General features: G+C 38.8%; 3 protein-coding genes across 5 annotated transcripts in view; 1 reads left to right on the top strand and 2 right to left on the bottom strand.

Moving 5' to 3' along the window:
- LOC129769036 (uncharacterized) overlaps positions 1-26026 on the top strand; it is a 148129-nt gene that overhangs the window by 101115 nt on the left and 20988 nt on the right. The window lies entirely within an intron of this gene.
- Positions 1989-3099, bottom strand: LOC129765734 (uncharacterized). The gene is made up of 2 exons (XM_055766155.1): positions 2650-3099; positions 1989-2471 (listed from the first exon to the last, which is right to left on the bottom strand). The coding sequence occupies exons 1-2, from the start codon at positions 3097-3099 to the stop codon at positions 1989-1991; spliced, it is 933 nt and encodes a 310-aa protein (XP_055622130.1).
- Positions 3279-26026, bottom strand: LOC129769030 (prominin-1). Of its 3 annotated transcripts, none has more exons than XM_055771027.1 (9): positions 25706-26026; positions 14692-14799; positions 14470-14623; positions 14333-14403; positions 14035-14270; positions 13691-13974; positions 11910-13632; positions 3832-3930; positions 3279-3715 (listed from the first exon to the last, which is right to left on the bottom strand). In XM_055771027.1, the coding sequence occupies exons 2-9, from the start codon at positions 14692-14694 to the stop codon at positions 3649-3651; spliced, it is 2637 nt and encodes an 878-aa protein (XP_055627002.1). In that variant the 5' UTR covers positions 14695-14799; positions 25706-26026; the 3' UTR covers positions 3279-3648. The 3 variants fall into 3 exon arrangements, with proteins under 3 accessions (XP_055627002.1, XP_055627000.1, XP_055627001.1); XM_055771025.1 differs by having other exon boundaries at positions 3279-3518; XM_055771026.1 differs by having other exon boundaries at positions 3279-3518; positions 14333-14388.

The raw sequence follows: 26026 nt of genomic DNA, 5'->3' as shown, positions 1-26026 counted from the left end.
TAACGGTTTGCTGCCTCGATATTTGTGTGATCGAGTTGAAAGAGGAAGTGACTTCCATAGTTATAACACTAGAAACGCGAATGAATTAAGAACACCTAATTTCTTGTCATGTGCTTCACAAAATTCGTTGTACTTCAAAGGAATAATTGTGTTCAACTCGATCCCAAGACATACTAAATGCGCAACAACACTTACAGAATTTAAGAGGCACTGTATTTCACATGTAAAAGCTGTGTTTTCTTTACAGCTGAACGAGTTTTTGTTTATTTTTATGACGAAGATCTTTACTGACGAAGTTTTATACGAACGGATAATTTAATGTGGACAATTTTTTTGCAGTTTGTTTTCAATATTTTCAATGAATCTGACGAAGTTTTTTTTTGAACGGATTATATTTTTAAATTTGTATTGATCTCTATTATGTCTGTCATGATCTTGGTGATGATGGACTATTTTTATTTTTATTTTGTCGTTCTTATAGTTGTATTAGTTTAAAAAAAATAAAAGTAGTCTACAAAAGTTTAGGCGTCACTCGCGAGACACAGATATAAAGGATATTAAATTGAAAGTATTTTTAAGTGCCGATCTAGGATTTTTTCGTAAAGGAAATTTTCTCGATTTCTCTGAATGAGGGTATTCATAGTCAATCCAAAACAAGGCTGGCGGTTGGACTTGTGTTATGGTGGGCCACTTGGCTGCAAGGACCTCGTCGGGACAGTCTCTGTGGCGGACATGACTGAGTATTGGCTTTTTTGGACATTGCAATTTTTTGAACTTATATCTGTAAGTAAAATCAGTTCGTTTTTCATGTTTGCTAAACTGATTTCAATGTTGAGGAAAATAAATAAATTATCTTTTAGATAACTCGTCTTGCTCAAACCTCTGTAGGGGAAAGAGGCGGGACCATCATCATCGATACCAAACGTCTTAAAATGCATGAAACGTCAAGATCTGCTGTAATCTCGAAAAAAAAATTTTTGGACGAAAATCTACCTTTTGGGAGAGGCAATGAAGGTATCGAAAAAAATAATTATCGAATTTAAAGACCATGCACATTTTGTTTATAGGCCCAAAAAAATTACCTGTGCAAAATATCAGCTCAATCGGACATAATTTAGAGGTGCTTCAAAGCACTAAAAGTTTTGACTTTTTTGGCCACTCAGGCTAAGGTCCAAAAAGTCGATTCTCGGCCTAAACTTTTTTTTTTCGAGATGACACCAGATCTCGACGTTTCATGCATTTTTAAGTCATTTGGCATCCAAAAAATCGATTTTCCAAATTTTTTTTTACTCCCCCCTTGGAAGATTTTCGAGAATCAAAAAATCAAAACATTGAGCGCTTTGAGGCACCTCTAAATCATGTCCGATTGAGCTGAAACTTTGCACAGGTCATTTTTTTGGGTCAACAAACAAAATGTACATGGTCGGTTTTTGAAATTTGACATGACCATTTTCGCTGCCACTCTGCCGAACACATCAGGAAATGATTCTACCGCAGAGTTATTAAGGAAATAGAATGTTGATGAAGAGAATCGATCAACGCAGATAGGTCTTTTTCAAAGGTTACGTGAGAATTTCGATACTATAATTGAATGATTTGTAAATGTAGCTCGAGTGACTTTTCACGAATCAATAACAATACAAGACGAACATGCTTTACTATTACTGCTATTAAATATGAAAGTTCGGAAAACGAGCCTTCCAAAAATTACCCTGTACAACTTATGTAATGAATAGGTCGCGTCTATGGGTTGCTAATGTGAAATGATTTAGGGCCCTCTCAGGCGGCCGTCGGCGGGACATGGGTCAAAATTTAGGTGAGATATTGCTGATAATCACTTATTTTGTTGTGGGCGTTGTGGGCGATAACAACGCAATATACATTCTGCAGTCAGCACAAAGAAGTGTGATTGTGTTCCCGCATCACATGACGCAATTTATTTACCAAACCTATCGTAACGCAACGTTTATGTTGTGGTCAATCTTATTCTAAACGGTAATTATCGGACGAAATTCATCAGGATTTATGGCAGTTGCGGCGCTGTTGAAATAATTTTGCAGTTTATCCGGCCGACTCGGCCTGAACTCGTCATGCGGTTCGATCGTCGTTAGACTGATGGATGCCGTATCTCGAAGGCTACCTGCGTTGAACGGATAGGGGTGCGGTATGTCCGATGGCTGATCGTATAAAGAGTTATCCTCGATGACTGGAATAGCTGTTACGTAAAGGTTTAATGGCTCCTCACATGGGCCTAATCCTTCGGTGAGATTCGAATCACTTAACATGGGGCTGGACGATATGGTTGTTGTGGATTGAATCAATGAATTTGAGTCTTCCGCCGCGTCGGACAATTGATCCTCTGCTAGATCGCTTCTTAGTGTGCTTCGTATTATCCTCGAAGTGAACAGTTGAGGTTTTCTGATTTTCCTATTCCTAGGCTTCTCTTCCAGTGTTTGGGCCGTTGGCGATGCCTGTTACGTTAAGAGTTGTGAATGATTAGACAAGACGACTTTTTGTTGTTTTCTGAATGTTATAGTTTTGTGTATTCGCATTAACTGTTTTGTTTTCGAGATGAATTAATGAAGAGTTCAAATATACAAATTAAAAATTATAAATGTTTTAGTATCCTAATACATTCGCAATACTCACCGGCTCATCAGCAAACGTCGGAGGCCTTGGTTCAATCAAATCCGTCCCAACGTGGTTCGATATGAGGCCCGACGATCCCCCAAACACTCCATCGCCAGCTCCAAATCCAGCATTATTGAATACATCGCTATCCGGTCTGAGAGGAATTTTGATGTTGATCAACGGAACCGCCCCGTAAAGGTACGGATTGTAGGTGTACTGATATATCGATTCCATAAAGGGTCTCCCGATATCAATCCTTACTATCCCAGCCGGTGGCTTTATCTTAGGCGAGTCGCTATCATCCAACGAATCAATCAACGTTAGCCCCGTTAGGAAACCCAGCAATCCGAGGAAGCGACCTCGACGCGGAGTGCTCGGATGCAGAAGAAGTTCAGTTTGAGGGGCACTGTTTGATCCGACTGTTAACAACGAAGTCACAATAAGTACCCGACTTAGGAGGCAGAACATTTTCGAAGCGTATTTCGATACCGACTGAGAAAAAAGTCACTTGAACCATCAACTTTTAACGCGGAAAATAGTCGCAAGTGAAAGTGTCATCCCGCATCGAATTGCTAATTGAGCCTTATCAGTTCTCACAACTCTGGGGGAGGGAAAAAATGTGTAGAGCATAAGTGAAACACGTTACATAACATTTTGCGCTTTATTTTTTTTTCTATGCTGTTTATTACAGAGATGACACATGCTACTAGTCTAGTTTTCATTAGATCAAACACTCGCGATATTTGTATGGATCGTCTCCGTCCACGTTCATTTCAACATATTCGATTGCGGATTCACCTCCATCCCGGTGAACCTCGTCATCATCGAGAATGATATCATCGTCGGTGGAGCTCTCCTTAACCGTGGCGAAACGCACCCGAACGGACCTGGAGGGAAGGACAACGACTTTCGGGTGAAGCAGAACCATGTGGAGGTGGTTTTTTTTGTTGGCTGGATCGGGACTGAATGAAATTGCTTGTGGGGTGTGAAATTTCGCAAAATACATAATGTTCAGTTTCACCAATTGGACCTGTCAATGTCCGGCAGTACATTCGCTAGATTTCTAGTAGAACCCATGTACGACCTTCAGGATTTGCCAATTTTGGTAACATGTGGGATGGAAGAGAGCGGGAAATTATGAATTAGTTCCGAGCATAAATGAGTTTATGGAATGGACAAAACAAAACAGAGAATTATTACCTTGTAGACGACCATTGACTCGGAGGCTCTGGAGGCTGGTGCTGCGGTTGATGCTGATGTCGATGTAGTCTAGGATCAGAACGAGTTGAGCCGAAGTTCCTGGAAATGGAATGTCTTCTGAGATATATATATATTTTTTTTTATCCAAAATATATATTTTTATTAAGGCTCATATGGCGTCAGCCTAACGGGGTCGGGAGTTCAATATTTCGACAATGTTTGCTTACAACTATGTTAGTAATATGTAACCGATTACTCGCGGTTGGCTCGAGGTTAATATTACAAGTGTTCTCATAATTGGTATGTTGCAGTCTTCGATGCTCTGTACGTGTGCCCGACATGGGATACCTCCTATTGGGATGCAGCTGATGAGATATTTTGTTTGTCTAATTTATATTCCAGTACTGACAGTGTATATACGATAAACGTTATGATCTTTCTCGTTTTGTTAACAAAATACATTTATATACAGCCATTCCATGCCAAACCGATAAAGTGGCTTTCAGATTTCCGTGAAAAGCGGTAATATCGCAAAATATTAGACTCGTATTTTTCTTTTTTTTTTCATTTCCATTTAAGGGTTGTCCAAAAATAGATTTTTACCCTTTTCTCAAAAATCACTTTTTTCAAAAAATTATAACTTTTGAAGTACAAGACCGATTCCAATGATCAACATATCAAATTGAAGTCAATTAGCTTTTTTTTTGAAAAAATACAATACTTGCGAAAAATTGGATTTTGTTTTTGAAATCATTGATTGTTTTTGTTTTTCATAGTTTACATGGTCTCGGGACGAAGGGCGCTGTATATTTTTTTCATTTGTTTCTTGAAAGCTGGGGTTTTTTTCAAATAACATATCCAAAAATGCAGAGAGGCGTTATGTTTTTTCTTGAGTTATGATTTTTCAAAGTTTACCGATGGTACGAAAAATAATTTTTCACATTTTGATCATTTGATATATTGATCATCGGAATTGGTCCAGTATATCAAAAGTTATGAATTTTTGGAAAAAGCCATTTTTGTAACAAGGCAAAAAAGCTGGTTTTTCGGTCGCCCTAACGAAAAAATATGAAAATACGGGGCTAATGTTTTGCGATAAAGAACAAAATTAACACATTTCACGAAAATCTGAGAACCACTATATCGGTTTGACATGGAATGGCTGTATATTTGCTCAACCCGGTTTCTCATTTTCTGTATCAAACAATTGTTCCTCGCCTTCAGGATTTTAAATTGGAATCGAAAGAGTAGATCTTCACACTCTGTTCCAAATCTAGCCCGAATCTTACTTGTTTTAGGAAAAAAGATTGCTGATAATTTTATGATTGAAACGTATGATAGGATCCAAGTCAATCAAATGGATACCAAGCCTGCCACTACTTCTCATGTAACAGTTACTATAATACCCTCTGGTCATGGATTTTTACAATCACTTCGAATTTAATTATACGCAATTTGACTTCTCAGTTGAGTTGGCCTATATCCAATCGAAATTAAAGTTTTCAAAAAAAAAAAAGGAAAGTTTGATACCAAATGTCAAATTGCATGAAACGTCAAAACAAATGTCATTTGAATTTTTTTTTTGTCAAAAATCGACTCTCTGGGACTTGGTGGTTTTTTCGGAATACGAGCAAAACGTGTGGATTAGGGGATTGTGTCAAATTTACCCAAAACCCACTCACCCGAATGTAACAAATACCACAATGCGACAGCTACCCGAATCTAACATCTACTCAAACTGACAATTATCCGAATGCGACATTTACCCGAATGCAACAATTACCCGAATGCTACAATTACTCGAATGCAACAGTTACCCTCATTTAACATTTATCTGAATGCGCAAATTTTATTATCAAGAAGTATTTGTATATTTATTTCTGATCAGTGTTATATAAAGGACATTGTTTGGGAGTAGCACCCTTGCTACATCCCTGATCCGGCAATTCCCTAAACAATCGTCTGTCTGGATTCCAAAAATAGACCAGACAGTATAGCGGGAAATAACAACTGACGAGCACCAACAAGTAGCGGTAATATTGATTCGTTCTCCTCATGTGCTACAGTGGAACCGCTGTGATGCTGAACAATATCCAGAAGATCACGGTGGTGAATATTCCTATCGTTCTGCCGAAGACCGATCGCAAGGCAAAACATCGCGTAGGATGGAACACATACAAGCAGCGATCGCAAGCAGTGAATTGGGATTTGGATTGGGAATTGGGAATCAGTCCAGTTCGGTCCACCACAGGATAAACATTATTTGTGTGAATTGTTTTTGTAATATTGTGAAACCGATTTCTTGATAATATATGTATTTTTAAATGTTGTTAATGATTAAACGTAGTTTGTGTCAGCATAGTTTAGTGTTTGTTTATGAACAATCGGGAAAGAAACATTTGAATTAGCTGGTCGTTGTGTGTTGCTTGCAGTCGGCATTGCGTTCGAGGCAATTAGTGTTTTGACGTAGGACTACGTCTAACCGGAAGATATAGGGGTGAAATGGAAATCTAGGCACTGAACAAGTAGGAAAAAATGCAAGATTTGGAACGCTTATAACTCGAGCATTTCTCAATAGATCGCAAAGGTTTTTGCATCAATAGATAGGAAATATATCTACGCATCTATCATAATGAATAACATTTCATTTTTCTTGAGATAAATAATTGAATAATTGTGAAATATCAAGCATTGTCCAAATGCACTATGTGCCCATTTTTGATTGGTCCATTCTGTGCTCCTCAAATCGTACCGACCAAAACGGGCAACCAGAGCAGCAGCGAAATAGAATGAAGCACGATTGGAAAGGAAAAAGAAAAAAATGAACGAAACATTGGTCGCAGTCTCACACATGCGTAATTCTCGAGCCAGCCAGTCAGCTTAAAAATCCCCGCTCCGCTGCCGTAACGATCATTCTTTGTGTGGCACCGACTGGACAACATCGTTGTTGGACGGGCTGGACGGCGAGGGATCGAGTGCCTTTCTCAAGGCAAGAGGGCGGAGGTGGTAGCGCTGGAGTAGAATAGAGTAGAGTTTTCAAAGGGCCTTTCTCAAGGCTAGAGACGAATGAACTGCAAAAGTTTAAAGTCTCTATAATACAATACCTTCCTTCCTTCCTTCCGTAACGATCATTCTTTGTGTGGATACCGACTGGACAACATCGTTGCTGTACGAGCTGGACGGCGAGGGATCGAGTGCCTTTCTCAAGGCAAGAGGGCGGAGGTGGTAGCGCTGAAGTAGATTAGAGTAGAGTTTTCAAAGGGCCTTTCTCAAGGCTAGAGACGAATGAACTGCAAAAGTTTAAAGTCTCTATAATACAAGACCTTCCTTCCTTCCGTAACGATCATGCTCATCGAAACCGTACACCACATCATTTCGCATCACATCACATTAACAAACCAACACAAGCAGCCATGTCTGGATATGACAAAGGAGGAAAAGTGAAGGGAAAGGCAAAATCCCGCTCGAACCGTGTTAGCCTGCGATTCCCCGTAGGTGAATTCGCCAATTACTCCGCAAGGGTAGCTAGGCCGAGCGCGTTAGTTCCAGTACACCAGTCCACCTAGCGTTATAAAGTTTCGGCCGCCGAAGTGATCGAGTTGGCTGGCAAAGCTGCTCGCGACGATAAGAAAACCCGCATTCAGAACAGAATACATTCGGTTCGGTGGACATCACGACAACAGGCAGTTGCAGCGAGTGGCGAGTGGCAAACGCAATCGCAAAACGGCAGCAGGTAGCAGAAGAAAAAAGTTTGTTCTTTATACAATCTGCTTTGGTGGCAAATCCAGAACAAGGCGGCATCGAGTGCGTTCGAAATGGTTTTTTTTTTCAAAACCACGAGTACTAAGTTTTCTAAAATTCCATAAAACACGGCGCTTATCAGGGCCATTAAACCTTTCAAAAAAGAGTTTACGAAATATAGTTCAATGCTTTCTATAATAATATCCAAAATAATAATAAAACACAAATTGATTTTTTCATAATTTGTTTGCCAGGATCTGATGAGTATGTGGATTTGGCAGTTGTTGTGAGCTTGTTGATAGTTGGGGACTTTCCTGATTATTCAATTTTCACCAATTCTTAAATTGTTTCCAGATTGAAAATACAGTAATTTACAATTAGTTCGACATTTAGCTAATTGGACGGTCATGTAATGCGACATATTTAGTTGGACATTTTTGTAAACATAGATCCAAATCATGACCCCACATTGAAAGTCGACACTGTACCACTGTCATCGCAAATGTTCAATTGCAGGTTAAAATCGCCTCCATTGCGACACTGAGTGGTGTTTCGGCACGTCGCATTAAATATAATTTACTGTACAACATGTCACAAGCTGGATGGGAAGAAATTTTCATACTGTGAAAGCTGTGGCGAGTGGCAAACACAATCGCTAAACAGGAAGGTTTAGCCGAACAAGATGGGGATATCGAGTGATAACAAAACAATAAACTCTTTAGATTAAAGATAATTTTGTGATCCTGAAAAGGACCCTTTTTAGCCTGCATGTGAATCCAACGAGCGAACAAATCGTAATGAATGTATTTTTTTTGCCATCGCTGCCTTTTAACGATCATTCGTTCGTCTCGTTGGACTCGCCCCTTTGGCTGAGTCTGCCGATTTGTCTCTATCCTGTGAGCGTGTACCGCTAAAGTACAAAAGGCGCGGATCCGCTGAAAAATATATCATTCTCTTTCGAACCGTAAATCAGTGTGGTTGTATGGCATCGTTTCACATCACATCGCATCAACGGATTGGTGCCGGAACACCAGTATACCTAATAGCGGTTATAGAATTTCGGCCGCCGGAGTGCTCGAGTTTGCTTGCAAAGCTGCTCACAACAATAAGAAAACTCGCCTACAGAACAGAGCACATTCGGTTCGGAGGCAACAACTAGTTTCAGCAAGTGGCAAACGCAATCGCAAAACGGAAGCAGGTAGAAGAAGGAAAAAGTTTGTTTATACAGACTGCTTTGGTGGCAAAACCAGCCACCGTAAAACACGGCGCTTTTCAGGGCCATTATACCTTTCAAAGAAGAGTTATTGAAAGTTTTTCACAATACCAATGCATTCTAAAGCGACATAATATGACATATAATATAAACTGATTTATTTTGTTTATGCTTGTTCTTGAACTTATTGGTGGTTGGGGTCTTTTAAATTTATCATTCAGTTTACACAAACCCATGCATGGTTCCCGAATTGAAAGTGGCTTCAAATTACAACACATTGTATGCAGGATGGCATTCACGAATTTTCTCGGTAGCAAGAACTGCTTTCTTTGGTTGATAACTGATGTTGAAAATTGACTGACGTTACATCTGCATTGTATAGAAACATAACTAAGGAGCAACATGATGAGCTATGTATTTCCTGCTGCTCTGTTCTTATTTTAAAGGACTTTAATCCGAAGGTCATCCGTCCCTGTATTTACTGTTGGTTTTTCAGAACGCTTATAGCTCGCTTATTTCTCGACGGATCGTAGAGTTCGTCTCCAAAACCTCGGTTCTTTTTCATGTTTTATTTACTTTGTTTGCGGAAACTACAAATCTTACAATTCATTCGTCTCCGAAACACGGAAACAGTTTAAGGTACGGTAATGTGCTCAATAGTGAAATATATGATAGTGAATGAGCTGATGACCACCTATGCAGCCATCATTTTGATTGTACGATATGTGCATACGCCGAAAGATGCCCGGCGTTGACATTTAATAAGTACAAAGTCTTCGGAAAAAAATCAAGAATCAACTATAAGACAGTGAGAAAAAATTGAGAAAGTTTGTAAAAAAAACGCAAAAACACAACACCAAAGATTCTTTTCAGAACCCCCAACATGTTCATAAAAAGTAAACAGTAAACTATTCCATTTTTCAGGTAGATAGGTAGGTATTCACGTAGGTGAAGAAAATAAAACAATATATTTAAAATATATATTTAGCAAAAGCTGTCCCTTTTGTACAGTCCTACGTCGCTCCGGTTATGTCCCCGACATTACCCACCCGTCTTTTTTTGTTGTTCGCCGAAGGCAATAGGATGTTTGTGGTGGGAATGAATTTCTCTTCAATGTTGGGGGCCTGCAATAGAGTTATCGAAGTTTTACGGACAGGCTCCGCAACAGTCATATTTGTCTCGTACGCTCATTTCCGTTCAAAAAGTTTTTTTTTCGTATGTAGTGCAATTTGAAAAATAATGGCGTTGAATAAAATCCTTTTCAAAATAATGAAAAGTGAAATAATGCAGTTTTATATCGTATTATGAAGTTCATCCATTTATATGAATGACGCAGCCCGTTTACTTAAAAGAAAGCTGGCAATTTTGGTACATACGTATTATGGCACTGAAGTGCAATTTTGATTATGATTTTTTTTTTCGCAATAAAATTTATTCTGAGATGATTGTAATAGGGACGAAGTCGACATCTAACGAGGATAAGGAACCGAGGTGGCCTCAATCCAAGTGGCCGCCGGCCCGCCGTCGTAAGCAAACCTGTGTTCCGCCGATTGCCGGTTAGTTTGAAACATAGGAGACGATGGTTTAAAGGGAGGATCGTCTCCTGTGTTTCAAACAAACCGGGCAATCGGTGGAACACAGGTTTACTTGCGAGAGGCCGCCGCTCCCGACGGCGGGTCGGCGATCGACTCGAATTGCGTCATCTCGGCGGATTGGTGCCGCCTCGCTTCCATATCCTCGTTAAATGGAGACTTCGCCTCCATTACATTGACCTCAGAATAAATATCATCATCCCTAATCAATGAAATATGTATTCAGAAAGTAACGGTGAGCGATACAGTGATATGCATAAAAAAAACAATTCTCGATGTTTAGAAACTTTTCTCAATTTCTGGTATATTTTATTGAAAAACTACTACCATAATTTTTAAAGAATTGTTTGTTAACTATTACTCTTTCAAGCAAATAACAAGTTTTGCCATTCTCGTTATTCATTCTCGCCAACCCAAAAAAAATATTACAATCACTCAAAACCTTTGCCACTGATACCGCACAGTTATGTGTATTCATAACGATGTGTTTGCAGGATATGTCTCATAAATATAAATTATTAACATACTTCTATCAATGAAGAGACAAACGAGATGTCGAGATATATTCAACTCGCTCAAATCCTTCACCACTAAAACAGGATTTCCAATACAAAAATTGGTACCGATTTAATTTTTACACCACATAATTCAGCATGGATTTGAAAGTGGATTCCAATTGAATATTCTTGCAATGTTTCGGTGTTTGGCAATGCCTTACAAATCAGATTTATATGTAAGGGTTCATTGTGGATTCCAAACTTTCGTTTCAACAAAATGAAAAAAAAAAACATACCGCTATTGGCTACCAACATTCTTAAATCACACATGCAGCAATTGAATCTCTTATAAAAATCAGGACTAATGTTAGACGCTCCAAAAGAATCTCAAAATCATGACATGTCCTGCTAAATCTGGAGAGATGGTGTCCCTGGGCATGATCTCGCTTCTCTTTGTGCCATCATAGAAGCGAAGCTAAATTGATTAATGTTAAAACATCAAGGAAAAGCTAAACTGAAAACACTTTTAGAAGCACAATTTATGACAGGAGATATAAGGCAATTCGAAAATATTGCGACTAAATCAACAATTTAAAACACATGAATAGGATCGTTATGAAGATTAACTTTTTTGTTGTTATGAAATAAATCCGACAGAAGATCTGAAGATATTGCAAAAATAGAAGACTGAATAAGTAAATGTTCGTTCGTCCACGGCGGAGAAGGGGGCAGTCTAAAATGGTGATTTTTCTATCCACATGGTATATGAACATCCCCTCAGTAATCGAAACGCTGAACAGTGAGTAAGTTTGCAATACCTACATTATACGTTATTTGGGGGTAGAATGCAGTTCAATAAGGGCATTCAATATAAGAAGCCATCCATTATGGGCAAACGTAAAATGATGTTTCTGTTTTTTTTGGTTTTTGCTACATCTGGGCTTTGAACGTGAACAGATGCTTACGATTGCACATTCCAGTTTACAACGGATAACGTAGAACCTTCATTATTAGCAATTCGAACTCTACACTTACCCATAATAATTATTATTGGTGTGCTGTAGCTTGCCTGCCAATATATCCAGCCTCCGGTACGTGTTGGACATCATCAGTGACACGGGCGTCGCTATGGACCAGAAAAACAAGCACATAAACGAAGAAAACCACAGTCCATTCATGGGATCCATGATATGGTGACAGAAGAGCATTCTCATCGCGTCAAAAATGTCATACAGAGGTCGACAACTGGCACATTTTTCACTCAGCAGCATCTGGGTATGATTCCGGTAGGCTTCAAAATGACCCCTCAGACGTGTCCTAAACAGATCGCTTTTATTGTGACACACTTCAGCCGATTCCGCATCCATGTAGGATTGGGCATCTTTCAGATGGTTAAGACTTTTGTTAACCTGGGCAGCCCAGGGAGTAATTTGCAACTCTAGAGCCGTGAGATGATACACGATATCGCCGCGCAGTTGTTCCAATGGTTGCAGAAGAGATGTCTGCAATCGCTTTGCTCTGCTTCCCAGCGTAGTCATTCGAGAAGATGTCGCAACGTCCTGTATCTGAGCCGAGACCCGTTGAAGTTGGTCAATGAACGTTATGACGTCCTTGTCTGGCGATAGCTGGGTTAGATCCACTCGGAACGCCGTCAGATTTATATCCGAATCGGTCAACATATCCTCCAGTATTGTTTGTATCTGAGTTGTAAATCCAATGAAAGGTGTGTCGGGAGCATTCAAATCTTCGATAGCTCTATCCAAATGAGCATACTTTCGAAAGTCGGTAATTTTTGAAACGTTGAGCAGGCTTTCCAGCTGAAATGTTGTGAATGCACCCTTATTCTTCTCGCATTCGTTAATGACGACGGACAGAGGTACGTTAACCGACGTGGTCCGATTTGGATCCGCACCTTTCAGCAACTCGTCAATGATTCCGTTTGGTGGCTCAATTGGATATATTAATCCAGGTTTATCAATAAGCTTACCAAGAACGATATAATTGGGCACATCATACAACGGATAGCAGATGAAGACATATCCATGGGCACCCACAAGCATTTCAACCATGGCGAAAATCGAGAGCGCTACGCTTGCCAAACATATGATCATTGCTCCAATCACTAGGGTGATTCCAGCCTTATTGTCGGCGTGACAACATCCACAACTCAACGCCCCCAGTAGTACCAAAGTTACCGACAACGTACATACCGTTGCCACCAATCCGGTCAACCAAAAAACATCCCCGACCTCTCTGTAGTAATCGAACAGTGAATCGGAAAAGTTGGCAGTCTTTGAAACATCTCCAACCAAGTTGTTGATCATGGTTGAAAACGTGTTGGTATATGAGCGCGTCGTATTATTCATCACCTCCAAATTGTCCTCGATGTATTCCCTCGACACAACAGTTGTATTTCTCAACCCAGATCGATAGTTCTTAAAGGTTGATCTCGCAATCGTTAGTTCGTGCGTCAGCTGTGTCATCGTACTGTTTTTGCCGGCTTCACCCATCGACATCAACTTGCCTAACACAGAATCTATTTGAACCCGTCGAATCTTGTCGATCAATCCTGATTCCTCGAAATTTCTGATCTTCAGCGTGTCACACAACGGCCGGTCTCGATAGTTGCACTGCCGCTGTAAGACGGAAAGCTGTATTTGTAGTTCATCTAGACGATATTCGGCCTCGTAGGAAATTTTCGCCGCCCTCGTCAGCGTTTCCTGCAGAAGTGATATTCGCCTCGATAGGTTATTGCAGCCTGTAAATGGTTGGGGTTAAGTATTGTGTACAGTTTTAGTTGCTTCCCATCGACTTACTGGTGCTGATATCCATGATTGATTCGAAAATAATATCAATTCCAGTGAACAGTGAAAGATGATACTGAATCGGTTCACCTAGCAGCTTGTCTATGTCATCCAGATCGCTTTTAATCCTATCAACCGTCGTTGTTAAACCTTCGAGCAGCACAAACGTTATTTGCTGGTCGGTGTCCTTCAGGAACGTCTCCACGTCTGCCAGGGAGGATCGAACCACCGTTGGAGTTTGATCGACTGCCGAGGCAATCTGTTCGTTCGTCACAAACATGGCGATTATGCTCGCTCTGAAAGAACCATTGCGCAGTTTATCAACGTCCTGTCCAATACTGTTCGATTATACATACATAAGCAAAAGAATAACGACCTGCAGCACCAAACCGAGGAAGCTTTTTCGACACTTCAAAGATTCCTCGAGCGAGAGCTCCTCGGCTTGGATGATCGCGTCCACCGTTGGCCCCGGGTTGATATCATCATCCACCGCAGCCGAGCAGCACCAGGCCATGGTGTAACAGAATGGTATCAACGAAATCAGGAAGAATATCGCTATCAGACAGATGTAGCCGGATTCTACCTTGAGGGCCTGTGCGATTACAATGCAATTTTAATTCTATGGTTACTTATAGTCTGCAAAAAGTGCCTTACCTCCACGATGAGCTGGACGACGGAAACCCGGGTGTAAAATGCATCACGCAAAAGCTCTAAAAGACAGTACACTTTAATCGACCTTTTGGAAGCCGACGATCTATGCCCTGGATGGGCGGAACACGCGCAAGACTTACCTACTGGCAGTTCATACGGTGTGATGTACGACAAAAACGTCGATAAATAGGAAAACACAAATGCCCCCTGGTGGAGGCCAAGCGTCGGTATTATGTACGCTTCGGAGGCTGTCGGCTCTGGCAGCTGTTGTGGGATAGTTGCTGTTGGCGGATCCTGTGGTAAGTAGAGTAAACGATGAGCAAACTAATCTAGGCGTAATTGCGATGTTCGATATGGCTTACCATAATGATCCGATGGCAGTATTATTCACGTTTTGAGTGTTGTTTGTACAGTTTGCTCTATGTTCGTCGTTCATCGTTGTCGAAGGAAGGCCGAACTCATTATTTTCGCTGTGGAGGGTTGTGAGATATTGAACAGTTGAAGAATGTGTTTTTCATTGTAATTCGGATATTCGAATCATATAACACACAGTTACATACAATCGATGCAGAAATAGATTTTGACAAAAAACACTAAAATGCATTGTGGATACGCAGTTTAATCTCATGCTTTAATATTAAAAATCATCCGTTATTCGAACATGATATTATTAGTAATTAATAAAAAAAAGCGCTATATGGACATTTTTTCACTTACTACCAGGTACAACGCGCATTCAAAATCAATGAAATGGAATACATCTATTCGTCGATGCGATTCTCCTTCTACGTTTCGAAAAAAATTATTTCAACCAAGCACGCTGAAATGGGTCACCCTGTACGTATTGTTTGTAACTGTGTTACAATATAGATGATGTTCCATCAACAATTCAAAATTTTTATCAGAAAATTTAATAGAAATTATAATTCATATGATCATAGATCCAACAAGTGTGGCTCGTATGGCCTAGTGGTTAACATGGTGCGTATCAATATTTTTTTTTGTTTATTGTTAACCTTCGTTTTTCTGAGTTGCACTGGTTCGGGGAACTGTCTAGGGTATGCTTGAATTAAGAATGGACATTGCCAGTATCCAAGAAAACCCACAAAAACCTGGAAACAGCTCCTCTAAGTGAGGTGGCACCGCTTAAAGCGTCTTTGCACAGTTCTAGTGGTGCTCGGGACGTAAAACAGCCGTATCACGATGCTCCTTCTGCGATATAGTGGTGTTGAACCACGAAAAAAAACAACTGTCGCGAAAAAATACTTCGCCTTGAAATGCAAACTCAAGGCACAGATCCATTAGGAAGAAAGTAAACATTTGCTACTCATGTTTCGCTTCTGCAAAAGTGCTCTAGATGAGAGTATTTTATTCGTGGTTTCTGTTCTAATCTCGCTCCAGTCATGAGAGCAGTACAAATGAAACACAAATTTCTGCAGAACTCGAGAACTAATCAAGCAAACGAAATCAAATTTGGCATGTGGAGGTTTTAAGATGCAATGAATAGAAACATTCATTGCATCTTAAAACCTCCACATGCCAAATTTCGGTGGTTCGACACTTCTCCCCCTTTCTTAGGGGGGCTGCCATACAAATGAAACACAAATTTTTGCATTACTCGAGAATTAATCAAGGAAACGAAACCAAATTAGGTATGTGGAGGTTTTAGGGCGCAATAAATGTTTTCACGCTGGTTCGACACTCCTACCCCCTCCCTTAGGGTGGGCTGTCATACAAACGAAAAACAGATTTCTGGCATAACTCGAAAACTAATCAAGCGAATGGAGCCAAAGTTGGCATGTTAATATTTTGGGGGGCACATTCAACATTCAAATTCAACGGGGTCGATTAAAAGATCAATCAATGAACAGTTGTGCTATTGGACTCATGAACTTGCGCATAGTAAGAAAACGTGAATAAAGGTATTGATAACAAAAAATGTTGGGCGGGACGAAGTTTGCCGGGTCGGCTAGTTTGATATAAAATATTTTGAATACAATCATTCTTTTGATACATATTAATTACTCACACATTTAACTAGCTGTATGTGGAATAAAATTCCGCGAAAAGTTTTCTGCTAATCGTTCATTCCTAAAAATTGAAAACAATCTTTATTCTAGGCATCGCAAAATTGAGTGTACACCTTGAACTTCTCCGAACAAATTAACTTGTAAGGGAGATCTTTGCGAATTAGCGTACTTTTTTCGTTAGTAATCAATAGTGTCAACACTTAACCACTACTTGGGCAGTATTAGTTTTTGTTTTTTATTGACGTTTGAAAAAGTTTTTTATCAAAATGGCCAGATAGAGGAAAGAAAGAGATTTTGTTACACGTACAATGATAATAAATATGAACTGTCATGGAAAGACATTGCAGGAAATAGCAAATATAGTCGGAAGAGCCCACTATACAGCAAAGAAAATCATTCACAAGTGGAAATACGAAGGAAGGAATGAAAAATCTCCCGAGTAGAAGACACAAACGTATCCTGTCTTCTGATGATGAACGAGTAATTGTGCGAACATTTCGAAAGATATCTAAAGCCGGCATCATTGGAAGACCTGTCAGCACAGACACTGTATGAAAAAACGACTACAGTTTGCTAAGGCATATGTAAACTGACCGAAGGAGTTCTGGAACAAGGTCCTTTATACGAGTAAGATGAATCCCAATCTCTTTCAATCGGATGAAGGACAGATGGTGTGAGGGAAACCAGGATTGATGATTCAGATTCAGCATTTGGTTCCCACAGTAAAACACGGCGGTGGCAGTCAGATTATTTATGGTACGATAGCGGCTTCTCGAACAGGAACCATGGAGTTTATCGATTCGGCGATGGACAAGATGGCTTCATTGAACGACCTGAAACGTAACCTTCAGTGTCTTGTGCAGAAATTGGCTCTCCCTCGTGATTACTACTTTCAACAGAATGATGACCCGAAGCAAACTGACTTCATCATGCGGGAATACCTACTCTATAGTGTCCCAATCTACTTAAAACACCTCCAAAATCACCGGACTTCAACACTATTGAGGATCTTTGGTGAGAAATCAACAACCATCAGAAGAATAAAAACCCAGGGAACAAACCGGAACTCGAAACGACGATTACGGAGATCTGGGGGGCACTTCCAAAGGGGGCCATTCCAAATACTAGGGGATTGATTTTTGTTATCTGTTAACATTTCTGAACTGATATCAATTTTCTTTTTAAGAAAAACTTGAACTGTACACTCAATTTTGCAACGTCTGAATCGAAGATTTTTTGTTTGTTCTTTAAACATGAAGTAAAAATGTGACCATTTTATTGTTTTTTCTTATTTCTATGTGAGAGTGAAAAGGATCAATTTTACGATGAATATGAGTCGCTTTTATTTATTTACTTTTTAACCCCGATAAACTCAAAAATAACAAACCAACACGGGGTGTATATTTAATTTTGCGATTGACTGTATATCCTTCCTATCCCTTGACCAATTTTATTTTTTGACGTTTATCGTTCGATCGATTCAAGGTGTTTTTATTTTTGATCGATCTTTCGTTTTCGTACACACTCAACTCAGTGTTATCTTTCCCCTGCTTACTCTTACACATTCAATACAGTTATCGCCAGCCGGCTGCTATGATTGACGCTAAGATCGTTAGCAAAATCTCAAGCAGAACTGTCAGTGGGGAACCCAATTCAGGGCAAAACAAAGGGAAAATGTTAGTGGGGAGCTCGATATGTTGGCTTCTGTCTGTTCAATATGGGTTCAATTTGTTTTTCAGCCGTGTTTCAGCTACCTCATGGACTTCTGCGACAGGCGAGGCTGTAATTTGGTTCCTCCCATTTCGACGAGAACAATTGTACTACCATTTCATCCACAACTGGTATAATGTTCATAGCAAGAAAACTTACTCAAAATAGTTCATAGAGCCCGCGAGCTGGCTTCGAGTTTATATGAACATTAGATGTTATAGATCCTCCAAATCATTTTAAAGTTCAGAAGACCATTGAATGAATGTGCTTAATTGAATTCAATTATTATGAATATAGAACCCAGATAACTTGCTTCCGTTTACATCGATTGGATATTAGTTTCTTATGGTCACTCAAACAATTTTCGATTCTAAATAGCATTTATTTTACATATGATCTAAACTTTCCTAAAGATCCAATGCATACTTTGCATGAAATAGTTTTTTTTGCAAGTTTGCATACTATGCATATTTTTTTTTAAATACTTTCTCGAGCAGGAGGTAAAAATTACGCATACCGTCGATGGGGGTGAAAATGGGTCAAATTGGTAGTTTTCGAACTTTTTGTTGGATAACTATCGTAAATAAGAGTAAAACACAATTCTGATTACGTAGAAATGTTCTATAATGATGAACACTCGTAAGTGTTCAAGGAATTGTTAAATGATATGAATTTTTCACTGAACTACGATTAAATGAAAGTTGACCCAATCTCACCCCTTAGAGGGGGTGACAATGGGTCATAGTAGTGAATATTACTTTCTATTAAGAATTTATGTTTAAAAATCAATTTCAATAATTTCAAGATAATTTAAAAACATGTAAGTGTCTTGAATAATTATTTGAGTTACGAAAATAGTGTCAATCCATCTAGAAGTGCGATGGAAATGTTTATATACAGCCATTCCATGTCAAACCGATATAGTGGTTCTCAGATTTTCGTGAAAAGTGGTAGTTTTGTTCTTTATCGCAAATCATTAAACCCGTATTATTTATCATTAGGGTGATCATTTCAATTTTAGGGTGGCCCGAAAGATAATTTTTTCCAAAAATAACTTTGTTTTAAACTCATAACTTTTGAACTACTGCACCAATTCATATTATCGACATATCAAATTAAAGCCAATTAGCTAGTATCTTTTCGAAAATTATACTATACTTGCAAAAATGGATTTTGGTTTTGTAATTATCGATTGTATTTTTGTTATAGTTTACATTGTCTCGGGACCAAGGCGCTATATTTTTTTATATTTTTCCGTGAAAGCTAATTTTTTTTAGATGACATATCCAAAATTCAGAGATGCGTTATTTTGTGTTATTGAGTTAAAATTTTTCAAAATTAACCGAAAAATCACGAGATGCATCTTCCGTGCATCGACATTCAACAAGCATCAAACACGCGTCTAACAGATGCACACAGTTGCAGCTATAGAAATGAAACATCACGAGAATGACCGTTTATGAAAAATCGTTTCTCAACTCTCGGTCAAAAACAAAGTCAACAAAGCTAGGTGCTTGTTGCATCAGAAAGGAGCCGATGCGCACGAGAGCACATACGAATGGCAACTAAAAGTATCGAAGGTGTGTTATTCACATGTACAGGAAATGAACAAGTTCTAAGTTTCGTGCAACGAGAGCAAGCAACACACACAAAGCCAAACACTGATGGCTAGAAGTGACCTATAATCATTTTCACTCTTCTCTGCTTTGCCATGGCTCGGATGGTTGTCTTACTTGCAATGCCAGATGCACTTCAGGTGACATATTCGCTAGCGTTCACGTTCAGCTCTGTTCGGGAATGTACACAAATGGATAGAACAAATGTGTGGGAAAATGAGAATGCATCCAATTTTCATCAATTTAAAGCATATACAGACTATGGGGTTGTAATGTACAGCAGATATAACAAATCTTGGAAAATTTCCGATTCGATTGGTATGAAAATTGTTAAAATACGTTCGTTCTTAACGTTAACTTTATTTCATAAAAAACTGACCTATTTGCTGATTTGGCGTAGACCTACATCAAAATATTGTGGATAAATGTTTATGGTATGGTGGATTTCGGTTTGACATCATGGGTATAACTGATACTGTGCGTCTGTGATACCGTGCGCGAGTATACGAGTTATGATTTTGCGCGCTAAATTTCCAAACCAAAATATCTATTATTGTAGAATTTATTCATGATGCAATAATTTTGCATTGCAATGGATGATATATTTCAAAACAAAAACTAACCGGGCAAACGCAATGCCGTTGTATTCGGGGGCAGTTTTTCCCAGTCACGGATTGATTAATGGTTTACTTCGCCATTTAATGGACTTCATGTAAATACTGCACGAAAAATCAAAGGAAATTTCTTTTTCTCAAGCTTTTTTTTTATTTAAGTCATTTATTTTTACAGGCTCAGTTACATAGGTTTAAAGGAGCCGAACTCTTAGCTATACTTTTATTAGTATATATCAACATGTTTCCTTAAATCTAGGGGTTAATAAAGTAGGAAACCGATTACTCGCGGTCGACTCGAGATTAGAAGGGTGACATAGTTTCTTTTGGAAAAGGAGGGGAAAGCATTTCTCAAGCATTGGAATAGGTAAAAAATCATTTTAGATAAATCACAGCCGATCTTCTTAAAACAAAACGGTTTTACAGGATCCAGTTTTTTTCAAGATCAATCTTCCATTTTTTTGAAAAATATTATTGGCAACTGAATTTGCTTAACCATTTCTATATAAATTTCATGATATTTCCACTAAAAAAAATCGGCAACCAGGAATGACATATCCGATTGCATCTCTTTCGTATCATTTGTACGAGTTTTGACTGCTTTAAAATTATATTCCAGATAGCCGAGCGTGAAAACTGCTGCTTTGATAATCGAAACAACCGGAGTTCGAATCCCATCAGAGCAATTTTTTATCGATCACTACTAAAGATGGGTAAATCTGCACAACATGGTGAGCGATCCAGAGCCGTCCAGCTCATACAAGCTTTTGAATTTGTTTTATTCTGAAAGTATGATGCCGAGTGACTCTTTAATTGTTTTGATTCAACACGCGGAAAGAAATTTAGGTGTTTCCACAGTCATGTTTAAAGAAAAAAATTAGTGGGTTATATCTTTGATATAACCGCAAGGTTCACGTGGAACTACCTTAGCTGAGCAATCATTCGTTTGTATTGATTAAATTCTTGAATGAATGAAACAGTTTCCAAATTCAATTGAGTTCAATATATTTGCTCTGTGAGTGAAAAAAATGAACAAATGCCGTGTAAAGTCAATTCATTTATTGTGATTGATTGTTCTTCGTTACAAGTAAATTTAATGACGGACCTTTTACGTTTGGTATGATGACTAGAACAAAATATATGTACGGAAGAATTATCAAACGTTTGATGAACCAGCCTAAGGCTGAAAATCTTTCCAATAAAGACAAAAAAAAATTATCAAACGATTATTTTATTTTACATTTCCCTCTGAAGTTTACATCCCAAAAGTGTACATACTTCTCGAATCTCGAATTTGCTTGAAACTGGGAAGTTCATTCGCTTCTAGTGGCTGCAAGATTTTCCCAGGTTCCTAAGTTTAGAAGATCATGTTAGGACAGACATATTCCACTCTGCACAAAGGCAAGCGAGGACAAAAGTACTCGCAGTTTGCATTTATTTGCAGAGCCGATTTCCCCAGAAACCACGGTTTTGAAGTCTGTGTTAGGGAAACACATTTCAATCGGAACAAAAATACCCCCGATTTGTATGAATTCGCAATGCCGATTTCCCCACGCTTCATGGATTTGAAGTCTGTGTTAGGGAAACACATTCCAGTCGGAACAAAAATACCCCCGACTTGCATGAATTAAAAATACCGATTTCTCCAGGCACCTTGGTTTAGAAATCTCTATTAGGGAACACATTTCGGTGGGAACAAAAGCTCCCCCTACTTTCGTGTGTTCTTTTTCTTCTTTTTGGCTTTAAGAGGGTTTAAACTTTTCAGTTCACTCGCCTCTAGGCTCTTTCGTGTGCTTGCAATGCCGATTTCGCTGCTTGGTTTTAAAGTCTGTGTTAGGGAACATTTTTCGATGAGAACAAAAGTCCCCCTACTTTCATGTATTTGCAATGCCGATTTCCCCAAGGCTGCTTGGTTTTGATGGCTGTGTTAGGGAAACCGTAAATCGGGCCAATCAAAACGATGCAGTAAGGGCGTTTAGATAACGCCTAATATTTTACAGTTATTCAATTGTTTATCTAATGAAAAATAACATTTTGTTAGTTGCGATAGATGCGTAGAAATATTCCCTATCAAGTGATGCAAACATCTCTCCTATCCAGTACGAAATGTTCGAGCTATAAGCATTCGAAATCTTTCATTTTTTCCTGCATGTTCTGTGTTTAGGTTTTCATTTTACCCTCCATATATTCCGGTTAGACGTAGTCCCACGTCAATATAAATCTATCTCGAACCCGTTATTGATATCATAATACTCTCTTATAATTTTGTAAAATTTTATATGGACAATATAATTGAAAAACGACCGATTTAATAACTTCAAATTGAAAACCTTTCCTTATCTGGCATCTCTGTCAAAGCTAATGAACGGAGAGGGACATACAAAAACAAACTGACGTCATATCACGGAGAGCGGGAGACAAATAATTTTTTCGCATCTCATATTTTCTGCTACTCAGATCAGCAGCTCTTCAGTTCCTCAGCTCTTCAGCTTCTAAATACGCTGAAGAGCTGCGTTTTTATGATTGCGAGCTGATCCAAATCCGCTCACTATGATGAAGCGATTCGGATGAACAGCTCATGAGCGGATGGCACATCTTCAATCACTACCACTCATTTTTAACATTAATGTCCCCCTTCCACAAGAAGTCAAATGAATTATTTCTTTTTCTACAAATAGAAATGGAGCTAAACGTGAGGCTAAAAATTTAAGGTAAATATTTTCCGCTTTTCACTTTTTTCCTTTGTTTGTAATAAATCGTATATACGTATGACGTATATACGTCATATTAGGTATGTATATCGCCTCCACTTTTGCATGTATATGCTAGTGAATGCAACTTATACAGGTCGGACTCGATTATCCGGAGTATTGATTTTTTTTTTCACTCCGGATAATCGAATCCTCCGGATACTCGAGTCATAAAAAACAACGAATTTTCTATCGATAAACGTAATATAATTATAATTTGCACTTATTTATTGAACGGTTTTATCTTGGTTGACCCGTTTGTATGTTTGTGACTTTGTAACTTTGTAACTTTTTAACTTTGTCTGTAGCGCTGTAGCACATCAATAGAAATTTAACCCCCTTCCTGTTGACCGTTTGATCTGAAATTTGGAACACATCTTTATCTCTGGTGTCATTATAAAACTGCGTATTCCATGATCTTGAAAATCCAAGATGGCGGCCGCTACAAAATGGCGGATTATGTACATACTTTCTCAAAATCCCATCAATATGGGTATCAAATGAAAGGGCTTGACCAGTAGAACACAAGTATTTATGGAAAATGTAAATCAAAGATGGTGACCGCTACAGAATGGCGGATTACACATTTTCTCAGAACAATATGTGAAAATGAAATTTAATTTTTCAAGATCATAGAATACGCAGTGTTATAATGACAGTAGAATTAAATGTATGTTCCAAATTGCCGAATCAACAGGAACGGGGTCAATTTTCTATTAATGTGGGACAACCCTACAAACCACTAAAACATACATACAAACAGGGCAAGCTGAATGGAACCATTAGAATGTAATAGTTTATTTGGGAAATGCGGTCATCTTGGATTTGGATTTTTCATGATCTACTGTGTTCTATCAGTCAAGCCATTTCATTTGATACCCATATTGATTGGGTGCTCCCTTGGCCGAGTGGTTAGCGTCATAACTAACATGCCGGGTGTTCGGGTTCGATTCCCGTTCTGGTCGGGGGAATTTTTCGGCAAAGAAATTTCCTCCGACTTGCACTGTCATCACGCGTATTCTAGAGCTTGCCACTCAGAATGCATTCAAGGCGTGTTATTTGGCATAGAAATCTCAACTAAGTACTAATAAAAATGACGCAAGTTATACTACGTTGAGACGGCGAAGTTCCTCTAGGAACGTTAGTGCCATTGAAGAAGAAGAAGAAGATTGATGGGGTTCTGAGAAAATATAATATGTAATCCGCCATTTTGTAGTGTCCGCCATCTTAGATTTGCATTTTTCTTAAATAACATCCCAGATAATCGAGTCTGACCTGTACCAACTATGGGGTTTAAAACTATGGAAAATTAATTGAAAATAAATGTTCAAATACAATAATGTCCAAAATACTCTCTCGAATTCGATAAATATTGCCTCAAAACTCTGATCTTGACCCTCTTCTTTTCATTATGTACGTAAATAACGTGTTCCATTCATAGTTGCTGTAACAAAATATAGTTCAAATGAATGTGAAAAAATGCTATTTAATGTCATTCAGTAGAACAAATAAAGCACCAAACCAAACTGTAGAAAAATGTATATCATCCTGACATTAAACTTACATTTGTTGATCACTACAAGCCAGTAACAAATAGAACAAAACGTGTGTGTGTGTGTTGAGTTTTATCAAAAACATTACACATAGCTTCCAGGACACACACAGAATAAATAAATAAAATCATATTATACTGAAATACTGTAGCATTGCACAGAACACTTATGTTTTCGTACGCGAATAACGTATAGGATCCACCCAGAAACAATACCTTTATGCACTCCATAAATTGAACTCAACCTCATCTTTACTTCACTTGCTCATGAAGAGTGGAAAAAATAGTCGAATGGTACAATAACAACAGAATGTTCTGAATTGTATTCATAAGTAGTTCAACCGTCGATGGGAAAATTGATCTATGTTTAAGCAGACTAAAAAACACAAATTCGAGAAATAACTGGCGCCTGTCTACAGTTGTGTACTACATGAAACATTCAAAACGTGTCCTTTTTCGCTTCAGCTTCAACCCATTTGATTACACATTTCACAATCGCGATTGTACCATTGAAATACTCCTCTACGGTTTTTCTTAAGGCTGCAAATGTAATACGAGAACTTAAAATCACGAGAGGTAGCAGTAACGGCGTTTAAATGTCGCCATGGCACAATACCCGTCAAGACATGAGTTTCACTGTCTTTTTTCTTCAAAAAGCTATCATATTTCAATGAACCACCAATGAGTCACCTGTACTGAGGGAAAACAAAAAATCTGTTTTCTGTCCCATAGCAAAACATAAAACGGATTACGTTTTGCGCCAAAACGGAACAAATACAATATCACAGTGAAGGCATTTGCAAGTAGGATGTTTCGTTGAACTTCGACACCTTTTGGGACATGCTACACCATTCAGCGTCATGGTTAACTAAATTACTGTCACCTCGAAACACGCTAATTCACCGCTTCCATTAAGAATCATTGAGGGAGCATTAAAAACCACAAATCTGGCTTAACAAGGATAGCATCGAACCATGCTGGAAATGTGCATGACCTGTGACCTGCTCGGCACGGATCATCACGTGGTCACTACAGCGAAAGTCACGCTGATCTTGTAACAACCGGCGCTCGGCTTTGGTTTCTAGCGTGGTACTATAATTGAATTACCTCGGCGAAAATCGATTTTACAACACGACACAATTTTCCTCCAACAGGAGGCACTTTCACTTTTGAGGATCGATTTGTTTCACAGACACAGTGGAAATACTATGCAATTATCATTTCGGGTTCATTTCCGAAAATTGAAATGTCCTTTTCTTAAAACCGTTTTCCCGTAGACAATCCAAATCGCCACCAAAAAAACCAGCTCCGTGAGTTATTCCAGAATCACACCTTCAAGTTAATCCAATTTAGCACTTTCACCAACCAATCAGACAACTTGGCGCCGTTTTCCTTGTTTCTTTCCCAACTTAGACAACCGCACACGCG

This window comes from Toxorhynchites rutilus, chromosome 2 (assembly GCF_029784135.1).
Source record: "Toxorhynchites rutilus septentrionalis strain SRP chromosome 2, ASM2978413v1, whole genome shotgun sequence".
Lineage (NCBI taxonomy): Eukaryota > Metazoa > Arthropoda > Insecta > Diptera > Culicidae > Toxorhynchites > Toxorhynchites rutilus.
Note: the sequence above shows the minus strand (reverse complement) of the source record. Positions and strands in the feature narration are given on the sequence as shown.

What these genes read in the sequence shown, in the direction of transcription:
- LOC129765734 (XM_055766155.1), bottom strand. Translation starts at nt 3,099, where the DNA reads ATGTTCTGCCTCCTAAGTCGGGTACTTATTGTGACTTCGTTGTTAACA. An exon ending in CGACGTTTGCTGATGAGCCG is followed by an intron (nt 2,472 to 2,649) that starts GTGAGTATTGCG and finishes TTAACGTAACAG; the next exon opens with GCATCGCCAACGGCCCAAAC.
- LOC129769030 (XM_055771025.1), bottom strand. An exon ending in ACCGTATGAACTGCCAGTAG is followed by an intron (nt 14,404 to 14,469) that starts GTAAGTCTTGCG and finishes GGTCGATTAAAG; the next exon opens with TGTACTGTCTTTTAGAGCTT. An exon ending in AGTCAATGGTCGTCTACAAG is followed by an intron (nt 3,519 to 3,831) that starts GTAATAATTCTC and finishes CCTTCCCTCCAG; the next exon opens with GTCCGTTCGGGTGCGTTTCG.